Source organism: Drepanopeziza brunnea (assembly GCF_022702325.1).
Source record: "Drepanopeziza brunnea f. sp. 'multigermtubi' strain 214-2 chromosome Unknown ctg3, whole genome shotgun sequence".
Taxonomy (NCBI): Eukaryota; Fungi; Ascomycota; class Leotiomycetes; order Helotiales; family Drepanopezizaceae; genus Drepanopeziza; species Drepanopeziza brunnea.
The window spans coordinates 422,402-435,976 of record NW_027094066.1 but is presented as its reverse complement, the minus strand read 5'-3'; the positions used below and the strand labels follow the sequence as shown (position 1 = coordinate 435,976).

General features: G+C 49.9%; 3 protein-coding genes across 3 annotated transcripts; all 3 read right to left on the bottom strand.

The window, feature by feature from the left end:
- Nucleotides 1–1,000: 1,000 nt before the first annotated feature.
- L3040_002302 (uncharacterized protein) lies at nucleotides 1,001–2,960 on the bottom strand (the record flags this gene model as incomplete). Its single annotated transcript, XM_066155503.1, has 5 exons — nucleotides 1,001–1,148; nucleotides 1,251–1,669; nucleotides 1,827–2,162; nucleotides 2,347–2,487; nucleotides 2,958–2,960. The coding sequence occupies 5 exons, from the start codon at nucleotides 2,958–2,960 to the stop codon at nucleotides 1,001–1,003; spliced, it is 1,047 nt and encodes a 348-aa protein (XP_066012502.1).
- A 690-nt stretch (nucleotides 2,961–3,650) lies between these two features.
- On the bottom strand, nucleotides 3,651–6,984 carry L3040_002301 (uncharacterized protein; the record flags this gene model as incomplete). The annotated part of the gene is made up of 4 exons (XM_007289801.2): nucleotides 3,651–4,388; nucleotides 4,438–6,424; nucleotides 6,473–6,843; nucleotides 6,979–6,984. 4 exons carry the CDS (start codon nucleotides 6,982–6,984, stop codon nucleotides 3,651–3,653), a joined length of 3,102 nt encoding a protein of 1,033 aa, XP_007289863.2.
- A 1,004-nt stretch (nucleotides 6,985–7,988) lies between these two features.
- L3040_002300 (uncharacterized protein) lies at nucleotides 7,989–8,783 on the bottom strand (the record flags this gene model as incomplete). Its single annotated transcript, XM_007289802.1, has 6 exons — nucleotides 7,989–8,016; nucleotides 8,077–8,118; nucleotides 8,255–8,275; nucleotides 8,335–8,395; nucleotides 8,451–8,515; nucleotides 8,659–8,783. 6 exons carry the CDS (start codon nucleotides 8,781–8,783, stop codon nucleotides 7,989–7,991), a joined length of 342 nt encoding a protein of 113 aa, XP_007289864.1.
- Between the last annotated feature and the right edge of the window lie 4,792 nt (nucleotides 8,784–13,575).

Below are 13,575 nucleotides of genomic sequence, written 5' to 3'. Positions count from 1 at the left end.
CCGTTCGCCGTCTGAGCACTCCACTCGGTGGTCATCTCGAGACAATCGCAAGATGCATCCATCTGGCTTGGACTGGTGAATGCGTGAATGCCGGGCAAGTCACTGCTCTCTGCCGCTAAGTTCCCCCCACTAAGCCGGCCACCCTTCTAGCCTCCACCCTCCATCAAGACGGCCAAACAATCATGCAGAACAACTAACAATTCATAATCTCAGGTCTCTAGAGAGACGTCCCTGGCTGTCACAAGCTGCACCGAGTAGCGAACTACCCTCACACGAAGCCCACGGCGCGCAGGATCGGCGGTCCTGTCCTCTCGAGCATGTCATCATGGATCATTTTTCTCAATGGCATGCCTGCTGAGCCATATGAGGACATTGTTCAACCTTATTACGATATGATATCCGAGGACGATGATGAGAAACGTGTGCGATATCCAAGGCTGACCCTTGCTTTATATAATCTAGGACCTCTCCCTTTCCGAGTCATCGATACAGACTAGACTAGCCCCGATCCGTTGCAGATGACGAAATGCATGTCCACATGATGACCTCTGGGAGCTGACCCATTCGATGGAAATCGAGTCCTCAGTCTAAACCTCAGTCCAGGCAAACCTTTTCCTTGTTGATCGCTAGATCAGCACAGAACAGAGAACACTAATCCATCAGAAGCAGAAACATTCTCGGCATGAGAGAAAGAGAAGAGACGAAAAGAAAAAGAGAAGAGAAGTCACCTACGAGAAGCGACAACCACGCCAACCGGTCAAGGCATGAAAGAAAGAGACGAAAAGAAACAGAGAAGAAAAATCACCTACGAGAAGCGACAACCACGCCACCGAGCGGTTAACAATAAAAGGATAATGACACGATAAAAATAAAAGTGATCCCATCTCTCATCCATCAACGTACTTCGTAGATACAGCACAAAACAACCCTCGAACGTCCCCGCAACGCAAATCAAAGCACGGGAAGCAAGTAAAGCACAGAACATCCTTGGTGGCTCTACCTACTTCTGGGCCACCTGCGCCTGCGCTAACGCGAACCGCACGGCCGGCACCTCCTCGTCCATCCGCAGGATCGGCGGCTCGGGACCCAGCGGCGTGATGCTGAACGGGTTGATCTGCGTGTGGCTCTTGGTGTAGTGCTTCTTGATGCTGTACAGGCAAGATGGATAGGTTAGAGAATTATGTAGCTAAAAAAAAAAAAAAAAAAAAAAAAAAAAAAAAAACATCTCCTGAGAAAAAGAAAACACATACTGCGTAAACTCCGTCGTTTCCTCAAACGCCTTATTGCCCCAGTACAGCCCCCGGAGCCAGCGGTGGATATACGGGTAGTCGGCCCGGATGGTGCGGACGTTCGTCTTGAAGTGCTGCACGTAGACGACATCGAAGCGGATGATGGTCGTGAAGAGGCGGATGTCGGCCTCGGTGAGGGTAGGGCCGTAGTAGTAGGGCCCGTCGGTGACGGTGGCGAGGTGGGCCTCGACCCGGTCGAGGGCGGCGAAGAGCGTCGTGACGGCCTTGGTGTAGGCCTCTTGGGTAGTGGCAAAGCCGGACTTGTAGACGCCGTTGTTGATGTCGTTGTAGGTCCACTCGTTCGTGGTGTCGATCTGCGACTGCAGCGCGGCCGGGAGCAGGTCCAGCTTTTGAAACTCGGGAGCGAGAAGGTCGTCGAACTGTTTTTGTGGGTCCACCTCATGTCAGTCTTCTTCACTCGGCACCTTGTCGATTTCTTTGCAAACCCCCTTTCCATCTTCCGTCTGACGAATGGCCAAGTTGGAAAAGGTCGGAAAGCGAAGGCGTTGAAAGCGAACAGCGTAAACACACACATACCTCCGTGTAAAACATCCTGATAATCTCCGAGCTCTCGTTGCTGACAATCTTGCCCTGCTTGACGTCGTACAGCACGGGCACCGTGAAGCGGCCCTGGTACCCCGGGTCGACCGCAAAGTACAGGTCTCGGATGTGCTTGTAGCCCTCGTGGCCCTTGACCGGGTCGAGCGTAACATTCGCGCCCGGCGCGTCGGTCTGCGACGACGACCCGTCGGCGAAGTGCCAGCCCAGCTCCTGCATGTGCCAATGCACCGAGGTGAAGGGGATGATGTCTTGCAGGCCTTTGAGCTGGCGGACGATCAAGGCGCGGTGCGCCCATGGGCAGGCGTACGAGACCTGGAAGAAGGGGGTCAGCGGAGGGTTCAAGGAGGTGATTTCTCTTCCGTCTCCTCATTTTCCCTTTTCTCGGTCTCTTTTTTCCAGCCCTCATCTCAACTCAACCCATCTCCTCTCCTCGCCTCTTCCCAAAGGGAGATCAGCCCCCCACTTAGAAAACAAGAGGTAAAAAAAACCCACATACATAAAGATGATACCTCCCAGCCTCCGGAGGAAACTCCTCCCCTTTCCCCTTCCTCACAAAATTCCGGAACTGCGACTGCCCGCGCTTGAACTCGCCACTCTCGTCATTCGGCGCGACCCAGTTGGTGATCTTGTCCGCCGCCTAGAGAGAGGTACACACAATGGTATCAGTCTATCAATCCATCAAACATAAAACAATCAGATATTATATAAACAAGAAGAAGAAGAAGAAGAAGAATAAAAGACACGAATCCCATCAATCTCCTCCTCCCCCCATCCTCATCCTCCTCATCTTCCTCTCGCAAAAACGCACACACACATAAAACCCAAAAGCTCCAACACCCTCATCTCCATCCACAGCCAGCAGATCCGCACGCAAACGCAAACGCAAACGCAAACGCAAACGCAAACGTACAAACCCGAACAGAACACAAACACAAACACAAACACAAACCCTTCCTCACCCCTCATCCTCCCCTCCACCAAAACCCTATTCCCCACACCCAAAAAAAGTAAAATAAAAAACCCCAAAAACCCCAAAAACCAACAAAAAACCAACAAAAGCAAAAGCAAAAGCGAAAAAAAAAAAGAAAAAAAAAATTCCAACCATACCATACTCTCACCAACACCCCTCAAACCCCAACTCGAGATGATCCGCCGCGTAGAACAAGAAGCGGTACACGGGGGTACCACGGGGATATGTATATGTATACCTAGGTACCTATGTATGTATTGACGAGGGTGGGATGGGGATAGGGTGGGGAGGGCGATGGAGCATCAGTCAGTCAGTCACTCCCGGACTGGTGTCTGTGTCGTATGAGGAGTAGCTACCTAGGTGGGATGATATTCTCGGAAAAAGAGAAAAAAAAAGGGGATCGAGAAAAAGAGCGGGCGGCGGCTGCGGCTGCGGCTGCTGCTTTGTAAGGTACCTAGGTAAGGTAGGTAGGTAGGTAGGTAAACAGGGCTACATCAATGACGGTGCGGGGGCCCCTGCAGCGCGATTACTCAGCCTGAGAAAGGGTGCCGAGAGAAGGTCTAGGCCCAGGCTCCGTGGGGAGGGGAGGCGGGCGAGTACCGTATGCGATTCACGTTCTTGACTTCGCTTGCACAATGTATTACATATAAAAAAAGATGGAAGGACGAGAGCACTGCGGGAGAAGTCATAAGAGAATATTGCATTTTCTATGCACGGGACTGATTCATCGCCGATCAGAAAAGGCCGCGAACTAACAGTCTACGTCTCGCAATTCCCACCCCAATGTAATTCATGTATCCATCAGTCATCATCATCCTTTGTACCTGCATCTACTTGCGCATATTCACCGTAACAAAGGGAACCTCGACGTCCTCGCCCGTCTGGTCCTCCACGCAAACCTCAAAGATGACGGCCTTCTGATGCTCGGGCACCGGCTTCTTCGAGATGCGCGCCACCAGATCGCTAAGCTTCATCGGGTATCTATCCTTTAGCTTCGCCGGGGGGAAGAAGCTCGCATACAAGAGACTAACGCCCGAGCTGAGCATAGTAACAGTGAGACCCTTCTTCTCAAAGAAGTCGAGGAGTTCTTGGAGAGTGATGTCCTCGACCTCGAAGCGGTCCCAGAGCTTGTCGATGGCGACGTCGCCGGTGTGTGACTTGTAGACGGCCTTGGGGCTGGCAATGGGGTCCGAGAAGCCGAAGAAGGGGAGAGCAAGGTTGATGAAGCCGTTCTTGAAGTCCTCGAGCTTATTCTTGCCATCAACGACTTTGTAAAGCTCCAAAATAACCAATCCGGTAACGAGCGCGGTGGTAGTTGCGATCGCAGGGATGATCTTTCCGGCAATGAACTTGGTCTTGTGTCGATCGGCAAGCTCGATCTTGTAGTTCTCAGCACGGAGATTGCTTGCTGCGGTGATGAAGTCGATATGATAATTGGTGTCATCATCCTTCTCAAATTCAACGGGGGTGAGCTTGAAGCCCGCCAGTTGCTTTGGTGGTGGGAGCTTCTCGATGATCTTTTCGAGCTCGGAGTTGTCATCAAATGCAGAGGCATTGGCGTTAGGATCCTAACTCGGTTATCAGTAAAGTTTGCTTCAAATGAGAGGAGGTGCTGACCGGCTCGCTATCATCAGCCTGAATCTTCACTGCAGCATTTGGCGAGAAGTCGGGGATGATCATGTTGTCCAAGACCTTCGTGATTGTAGCCTCATCCAAGCCCTTGGTGTTGATACCGTAATTAAAAGCATGAAGATTTGCTCCAGCCTTAACAAATGTAAAATGGAACTCATTATTCGGGTCGAACTTGAGTGCGTCAGGGGCACGCTTTGGTCCAGACCAGAAGGGAGCTCCGCTAGAAGATACAGAGTCCTTGGGGAAGTTGTACAGCAATTGTTGGATGGCGTTGTTGTACTGCTTCTCGAACAGCAATCGAGCCCACTTGATGCAGTCCTCGACGCTCAGAGGCTTGTCCTCGACCAAGTAGTCCCGAATTTGCTCCAGAGTAGCCTTCTCGTTGCCTCCTTGCTTCAAGGTTGTCTCGATATAGTTTGGCTGGCTCAGATAAAGGTTGACAGTCTCTGCAGGCTTGACGAAAGACGACTCGAACAACTCACGAGCCCACGCAATGGTGTGCTCGATCTTGTTGGGGAAACTTCGCAGGGTACACATGGGGAACGATTGCTCCGGAGGGTCTTGAGATGAAGAGTATGATTCGGTCAAGTTGGGGATGACAACCTGAGTGTTTCCCTTGGTTCCCAAAGTACCACTCTCCAGCAATGGCTTGCGGAAGAACACGCAGCGACGATCGACGTATGTTCGGGCATCAACGTTATCCAAAGCGTTCGTTACACCGTCTAGCGAAGTCCAGAAATTCTCGTGGAAGATGTGCTCCGTGTCTTGGCCAACTCGATCTCTCATCGCCTCGATGTGACCCTTCAGATCCGGGTTCATGACTTGCACAGCGGCAGCTGCGCAATCACTCTTTAATTGGCCTACATCTTTGGGTCGGAACAGGAATTGTCGGTTGAGATTGCTTTTCTCGATCGAGTCCATATCTGTCACGCTGATCTTTCCATCTGGTCCAGTGGCAAGTCCGATCATAGCCCAGTTCTTCAGCATCTCACAGCCAATGGCACCAGCGCCCACCAAGAACTGTTGTACATTTGACAGCTTTGCTTGGAATTCGCTTCCGAATACGGCAATCTGGCCATCGTATCTAGAGCCTAGAGGCTTGCAGAGCTCCTCAGATCTAGGAGACTTCTCTGGCAGCGACTCCAGCGAATCAAAGTACAACCACTGGTTGACGGGCGTGAACTTTCCAGAGACCGCCTTCAACACCTCTTGAGCAGCGAGACCGCCGAAGAAGGCAGCCATAGGGTTCAGATCTCCAGTTGCCTGGAAACTCAGCTCACCAAGCAACTGCTTGTCGATCTCGACATCCAAACCCTCTTTTCTTGCAAAAGCCTCCGCAGACCCAATCACAATCGCAGCATCCTCCTTGTTTTGGGGTCTGGGTAAACGGCCATGCTGCTCAGCGAACCCGTGCAGAGCTTGAAATCCAATATGGAGCTGTTGAGGGCGATCAAACTTGGCGTAGTCGGAGATGAGGAACTCGGGGGTCTTGAGTGCAACAGACAGGGGCTTGAAGTCGATGAATTTGGGCATTTTGACCTGTTGGAACATACCACCTCTCTTGTATTGTCCAAGTCCAGAGACATCTCCGATCGAGAACGTGTATGGGCCCTTGACGGTAATCTTGCGTGGCTCTGCTGAGTTCAAGGCTTCCATTCCCTGCAGCTCCGTGAAGGTCACATAGTCTCCGTCTTCCAAGCCATGTCTGGTCTCGTCCAAAGCAGACACCAAGCCCTCCTCGTCGATGCTAGCCACGATACCAGTGGCTGGAGTCTCTCCTGTGGGGTCGATGACAGTGAACTTGTCGCCGAAGTCGCAGAATATCGATCCGAATAAGCCAAATGTATCTGCCACAACCAAGTAGATTCCCTTCTGGTGTAGGTAGTCTCCGATGATTATCTGGTCCTTGATGGGGGTATTTGTAAGAACAACGACTTGGTAGCCATCGAATTGGGAGAGGTTCGTTGTCAGGCTGTAGTAGGGTAAGCTCCTAATCCCAGTGTGCAGATCTCAAGCTTACTCATTTGACTGATGAACGGAAACTGGGGTATATGCGTTCAACTCAGCTACTCGCGGCGCAGTGACGGCCGCTCTGGGCTTTCCGACATCTTCAGTGGAGAGGAAGAACTGGGCGGAGAGGTCGGCGATGGCGGCGGGTGCGGGGTCGTAGAGCGTCAAACTCTTGACACCAGCCAGGGCAATGTTTTTTGCAATCTCAACACCAAGACCCTTCAGGCCGACAATCAGCACGTTCGATGCACCCATGCGCTTCATGGCCTCATGTCCTAGCACATAGAGTTGTCTGCTGTACAGAGACTCATCGATATCGTTGTTGCCTACGACCGAATCGTCCACCTGCATCTTGGTCTCCATATCGACGTCTTTGGATTCCTGTAAGACAGAGAATAATCAGTTGGTGACCGAGGTGAGGTGCTTGCAGAGACGGAGAAGGCGGGGCAGAGCTTGAGGCAAGCTTGCACGACAGATAGATAAGTAGCTTGATGGAGGGGTAGCTGTCTAACCTACCGCCATGATTTTCTTCGACGGTTGCGAGAAGTCCGAGCTGGACAGTTTGCGTTTCCCCAACTTGCCTTCGCCGTCTGCTAACACGTGCGATGCAATCGTGGCGTTTGGGTGGGTGTCTGGGGGAAAGGGAGACGGATCCTTTAGCTGGAGCCTTGCGGGTTGCGGGTTGCGGGTTGCGGGAGGTCGGTCGGGCAAAGGTGGTGCAAGTACCAACACGGGTTGCGGGCGCTCAATGTAGATTTCCCAGAAGAAAGCGACAGGATTTCGGTTTATGTAGAGATTTGGATAGCGAGAAGGAGCTTAATGTATTTGAGCTTAATATCGAAACCACCAGAAGCGCCAATGACATAGTAGAAGGAACCAAAGGGGAGCAAACTCCCTATATGCGGAGAGATCAGGTGACGTAGAAGTGCATCGAACTACTGGGCCTCAGACAGCAGAGTATCACGTTATCTGATGACAAAGCCAAGCCTAGGTACCGTACCTCCACCCGTTAACCTAATGGCCGGGGCCGCTCTTCCCCATTACCCCCCGGTCCTGGGTGGTGTCAGAATTCCTTCAAAACTTCAAAAGCTGTTTTGGTTCCTGCCCGTCTTTTGCTATACTCCGTAGAAACGAAACGGGACACCATTGACATCATTGGCCTTTGACTTCGCCTTCAGGTAGGTACTCGTTGCTATAGATCCGGATTCTGGATAGCTTCCCCAGAGGAATCAATACACACACACCTTTGCATCAAGTTGAAGGATCTCCAGGCTTTTCAGTAGAAAAATCACGGCAGGTGCAGCAAATACCTAGAAAGGCGAGTGTAGAATCACTCATGCTGTACGCATTGATGCTGTACACATGTATGACCATGACCACATATGTCAGAAAAAGCATTGCATTTGTCTATCCACGAAGGTCTAGTTATCTCCGTGGACTGATAACACTAGAAGCCCACCCCCACCAAGTGTGAACTCTGTCCTGATATCAACGTCTATGAAAGAATATGGCATCGGCGTAAAATTCTAGCCGATCTTCTGGAGCTCAACATCGCTGTAATAAGCGTCAGCGGCTGTATGTAAGAATCAGAGAGCAGTGGCAGGAGAGACATACAAGATCAAATCCGAGTTAGCTGGGATGGAACCCGGGAATCCACTGCCGAATGAGTTAGTAAGTCTGCCACTGAATGCGATATGGGTGATCGGCAGAGGCCTAGGGCTCCAAAGCCAGCGGCCAGGTGGGATATGGATGTCGTGTAGCCGGGTAGGTGGGAAGGAGCTGCATCTCTTACCGGTTGCCGTATGCGAAGTCGCTGCCCAGAGAAATTAGCATTGGCTGCTGGAAGGAAGGACCAGGAGCTTGGAACCGTACCTGGTGATATCCAACGAGGCCTTCTCGCCGACCTTCATGGTGGTAACGCCCTCGTCCCAGCCTGGATAGCTGTCAGTGTGCTATTCGAGGCGACTTGTCCATTCTGCAGGATATACCCTTGATAACTTGGCCGACACCGATGTCGGTGACAAAAGCCCCACGGCCGACGGAGGAATCGAATCTGCAGAAGGGTAATTGAATGTCAGCGGCTGTTCATGGGGTGCGGTAGCTCTTTGGAGCTACAAAAGATGATGTGAAAGGAGAAGCCTGAGCTTCACTGAAATTGGATTGGCAAGCCCATTGTCGATGGGATGGGGGCCTTACATCTTTCCCTTGTTCTCAGGGCAGGAGGTGTCCTTGAGGTAGCCAGTGTATTCGATAGTGACCTTGTCACCGACCTTGGGGATAGCTCCAGAGCCCTCCTTGAGAATGGTCTTGGTGACACCCATACTTGCTGCTGTGCGAGAGAAAGCTCGGATGACAGGTGTGTTTGTTGTGGCTGTTGTTGCTGTTGTTGCTGTTGTTGCTGTGATTGTTGGAACGATAGACCGCGTACGTGTGGTTCTGAAGAGTTTGGTTGCGGAGGAAAACATAATGGAGGGGGAGGTGGAGGGCGGGGTCTTAAATGCTCACTTACTACGTACGTATGATGTTGTTGGTTGGTTGGAGGATGCCCCTCGCCAATACACTTCTGGTAGTGGGGCACAAACCCCCTCTCCCCTCCCACTCGTTGATTGATACCGGTAACTCTTCATATTTCGGCATATTTATATTTATTTTATATTTCTACAGAACGTACTCTGTATGGTTGATTACAGTCCCTAGACTGCCTACCTAGTCCTGAAGGGGAAGGGTGCAACAGAAAGATGATAGATATTCCATCCTATCTACCCAGTTTAGTCAGTCTAGCAAGTTCATGTACCTATACCTACTCTGTATACCGGTACTCTGTAGGTACCGGTAATGTTGCTGCATAGTCCGACCAGGTACTTGCTCCATACCCCGCCAATTGACCATTACTCGCGATTGCCGCCAGAAATTATCATGTTTTCTTACGCCCTACGGCCCTACCGCCCTACCGCCCTACCGCCCTACGGGGTGCATGCAGATGGTACTGTATGCAGATGCCCGCAGATTGTCCCCAGAAGCCACGTCGAAACACATGCCCTCCGTACCTGACATAGCCCATCCAGATCGTGAGTTGCCGAAACTCTTCAGCAGCTGGGACCCGCTGGCGGGTCTCATGCTTCTCCTTCTTCCTCCTGGCCGGAGACTCGACCCGAACACACCTCTATCGATTTGGATATCAAGGCGGGTTGCCTATCATCCCAACTCGGTTGGGAACCATGCCCAAGAATTCCATCATGTTGAGAATGACTTCGAATTTCTCATGCTATCATTATTGTCATGATCATCATCACTGTCCTTACCACGAATATCATCGTCATTATCATCCTCCGGCTCAAACTTATTGTCTCCCTGCAAATCCTTCACCAAAGTCAGCACCCCAGTCCTGCATTGCATAAATTACTTGTATTCTTCTGAATCAAACAGCGCTCCCTCTCATTGCCTAGAAAGAGAAACTCTATTTTAAAGCCCCTACCGATAGAAAGCCTTGCAGATATCGCTCCGAGACTTCTGTTCCCGCAGCTCTGTCGCCATCATCGCCGTGTGACTTTCCCAGCTCTTTCCTCATTCATGAGCGTTTTTTTCCCCCGAACTTCCGCTCTCTTCTTCAAGCTGTTACCCTTACCCACGGCTGTCACACATCACACTGCTATCGTCGTCCAGAAAGCTTCCACCTGAAATCTGACATCTGCCGCCTTTTGCTACCATATCTATCGCCGTTCGCATTTCTCTCAATCAACATACACTCTTCAAAATACGGCAAAAGCGCCCCCCGACCAACTTTGAACATCACCACAGGGAACTTATAATCCTTATAGTCGTCATACTAATTTTCTACGATAACCTTGGAGCTGCTAGGAATTCCATTGCACGACTTATATGCCTCCAGAGCCAGGCGTATCTGGGTACTGTATGCTCGGCAAAGCGGTCTATCATCGGCACTTGCATCCGCATCATATACACCGTTTCTTTTTTCAGGTTTGGGCATTATCTATATTGATAATATCTACGAGCAAGATAGAAGAGGGCGACGATTACTTGCGAATAGAAATCCCAATGATCTTTGGGATTTATTGACACCGTATGATGTTTACGCTACAAAGAAAGCCGTCCTCGATAGATACCAAGATCAAGAACATGCTTGGAGGCGGATTGATGTCAAGGGTTTTGGTAGGATTCCTCCCTCCGAGATACGGCAATAGATCCTCGTCGCTGTACAGGAGATCTTCGCTATCATAAGATAAGCCCGAAGACACCGACTCTGTTGCCAAGTGAGAAGTCATTGTCATCAATCACCTGTCTTGGCTAAATACCTATATGTCCAGACATACTTACATCCTTGAATTGTCCCTGACAATTGACCGACTGGTCCCCCGTCTAGGACTGGCTTGAGCTGGATTTAATGAACCTTAAACCCTTTCTCTAGTTAACTGGGTCCTTAACATCCCCCTCTATTCCAGCGGAGAGATGCAAACATCATGTCGTTTTCCGTAGCAGGCCTCACTGGCCCAGGTCCACCCACCCACATTCACTTGACAGATTTCAATAGCCCGAACCGTAAGAAGGAAGGATTCGAATACCGGTATTCGAGCGTGTGGATTCTTGAGAGGAAGCAGAATTTCAAAATTAATTTAAGGTGTACGTTAAGTGCGTTAAGCGAGCCATTGTACAGAAGCCCGGTAGGTGTTTCCTCGGATCGACCACTTTCGAGGGTCCTGCGCGGACATAAAGAGCAGACCTTGAGGGTCTCAGCTCTACCGATATGTCTGTCGCGGCATCTGTTCTTGAAGTTAAGTGGGAGGGTGTTGACTTGTGTGTGTCACTATGCCAGGTTGAGTGTATTTTTCTGATTTTGGCAACCGCGAGAGAAAAGGTTATTTTATTCATTTTCTTCAAAAAAGGAAAAAAGGAAGGACAAAAAAAAGGACCACCGAGAATATCATCTTGACAACATCTGAAGGAATGGTAACAAAAATAGAAGGAATGATGATTCGACGCTAAATGCCTAACCTTTGAGAGTCCCGACCCAACTTGGCGGAGTGATAATCGAAGAGGGCATCCTCACTGCCTGTCTCGCAATATTCTCGACGAATCTTGCGAGCCAGACGATCCAACCTATTGATTCGACTGGACCGTTCGTTCCTCCATGCCCCAAGATCCCTCTCCCAGTCGAGCCTACTCCTATTTAATAGCGTCGTGCAGATCTTCCCCCGTTGTCAGATCCTCTCATCCACACGTGATCTCCGCCAGGGAACGTTTCCGGCTAGGTACCTGGCACCTGCACAAACGAACGAACGAACGAACTCCATGGAAGGTGGAAGACCAAGTCATAGCTCGAGACGACGCAGAGCCAACACCTCTCCACAGCCCCAGTGGCAACGAACCGAGCAGCGGCAATCGCAAGCGCGTGCGATGCTGCGTAGGTGCCTGACTGCCCGTATACCCAGCCCCGGGAACGAGGCAGGGAACGCGCGCATGCGAAGCCGCGAGCCGGATCGCTCAGAGGGCGAGAAGCTGTGGTGTATGTATATAGGTATACCACACAGGCCACCAGCGGCTGCGCGCTCGATGTGTTTTTGATATCTTATCTTCTCTTCTCAGGGCAAGAGAGGGAGGGAGAGAGAGAGCTGGAGGTGGACCTGCCGTTCGCTCGCCAGCCTTCGGGGCTGCGTGCTGGCCGTTTCTGCTGAGGCTGGCAGTCGCGGTTTTCAAGTCTCGCTTATTATGAGAGTGCGAGATAGGAAGGAGCGCGTGAGGAGGTAGCTGCAGTGGGCTTCGGGAAGGATGGAATAGCCAATGGCGATTAATCGAGTGAGCCTTGGGATATCAGGTTGCTACATCACGTCTTTACCCTTTCGATCGTGGACGGCGGGGCGGTGTCGATGATGGGTTACGTGTAGTCATACCGGTCCACTCGAATCTTGGCAGTTGGCAGCAGCTGGGCTACCCTTGAGTCTTTTTTTTTTTTTTTTTTTTTTTTACGTACTTCGTCGCCAGACTGCTGTGTCGCTAGCTATTCCATTGGAATTCAGAACGCAAGTAGAGAAACCGCCCGCGTAGAGATATCGGCAGCAGAACCGCAGTTGGCAGCAGCAAAGACCCGACTGCTACAATCACCTTCAACTGCCAATCCCTAACCTTCTATTCCGCACCAAAACTAAACTGTTTTACATATGACAGCTTCCATCTTCTGTAACCTCACCTTTTGAAAGGCAAGGGCATATCATAAGCCCTTATAATAATAAGAAATAGCCGATGGCTACATGACGACTTTATCTTATAATATCATTGAGTGGAGTTGATCAAAGCTGCAATATCGAAAAGTTGGCGATTCATTTAGCTTGAAAAGAAGTCTTTTATATATATATATATATATATAAAAAAGGGGGGAGCGACTTTTGCGTTATCTTTTGTATCTAGGTCTACTAAAGAATTAAATTCGAGGTTGACGGTTTTCAATAGATTACGTCCCCGAATATAAAATTGGGAAACACTGGCAAGTGTATCTTTTTTTTTTTTTTTTTTTTTTTCTTTTTTTTTTTCTTTTTTTTTTTTCTCTTTTTTTTTTCTCTTTTTTTTTTCTCTTTTTTTTCTCTCTTTTTTTTTCTCTTTTTTTTTCTCTCTTTTTTTTCTCTGTTTTTTTTTCTCTTTTTTTTTTCTCTTTTTTTTTTTCTCTTTTTTTTCTTCTCTTTTTTTTTCTCTTTTTTTTTTGGAAGTATTGATCCTTACTTTTGGTGCAAAAGAAGTGGCTTCACGCATCGGCAGCTACAGTACGTACTTAGCACTACTGTACATACCACCATCAATCAGGCTCGACGGGGACAAAAAAAAAAAAAAAAAAAAAAAAAAAAAAAAAAAAAAAAACACACACACACACCATCTGATACAGTATTATTCCAGAGACCAGAAACCCAGCCAGGCAGCGCGGAAAGCGCCGTGGGAAAAAAAGCAGCAGCGTCCTGCCCGCTAGTGCACGCATGCAAGCAAGCAAGCAAGCAAAACGGTCTCGGCCCCAACATCGCCACTACCGGTCCCGTACCTACCTACTGAGAGATTGCGCGTGTCCGACCCGACCTGACCTCGACCTTTCTGCTTTCCTGCGGTCGGATCCAT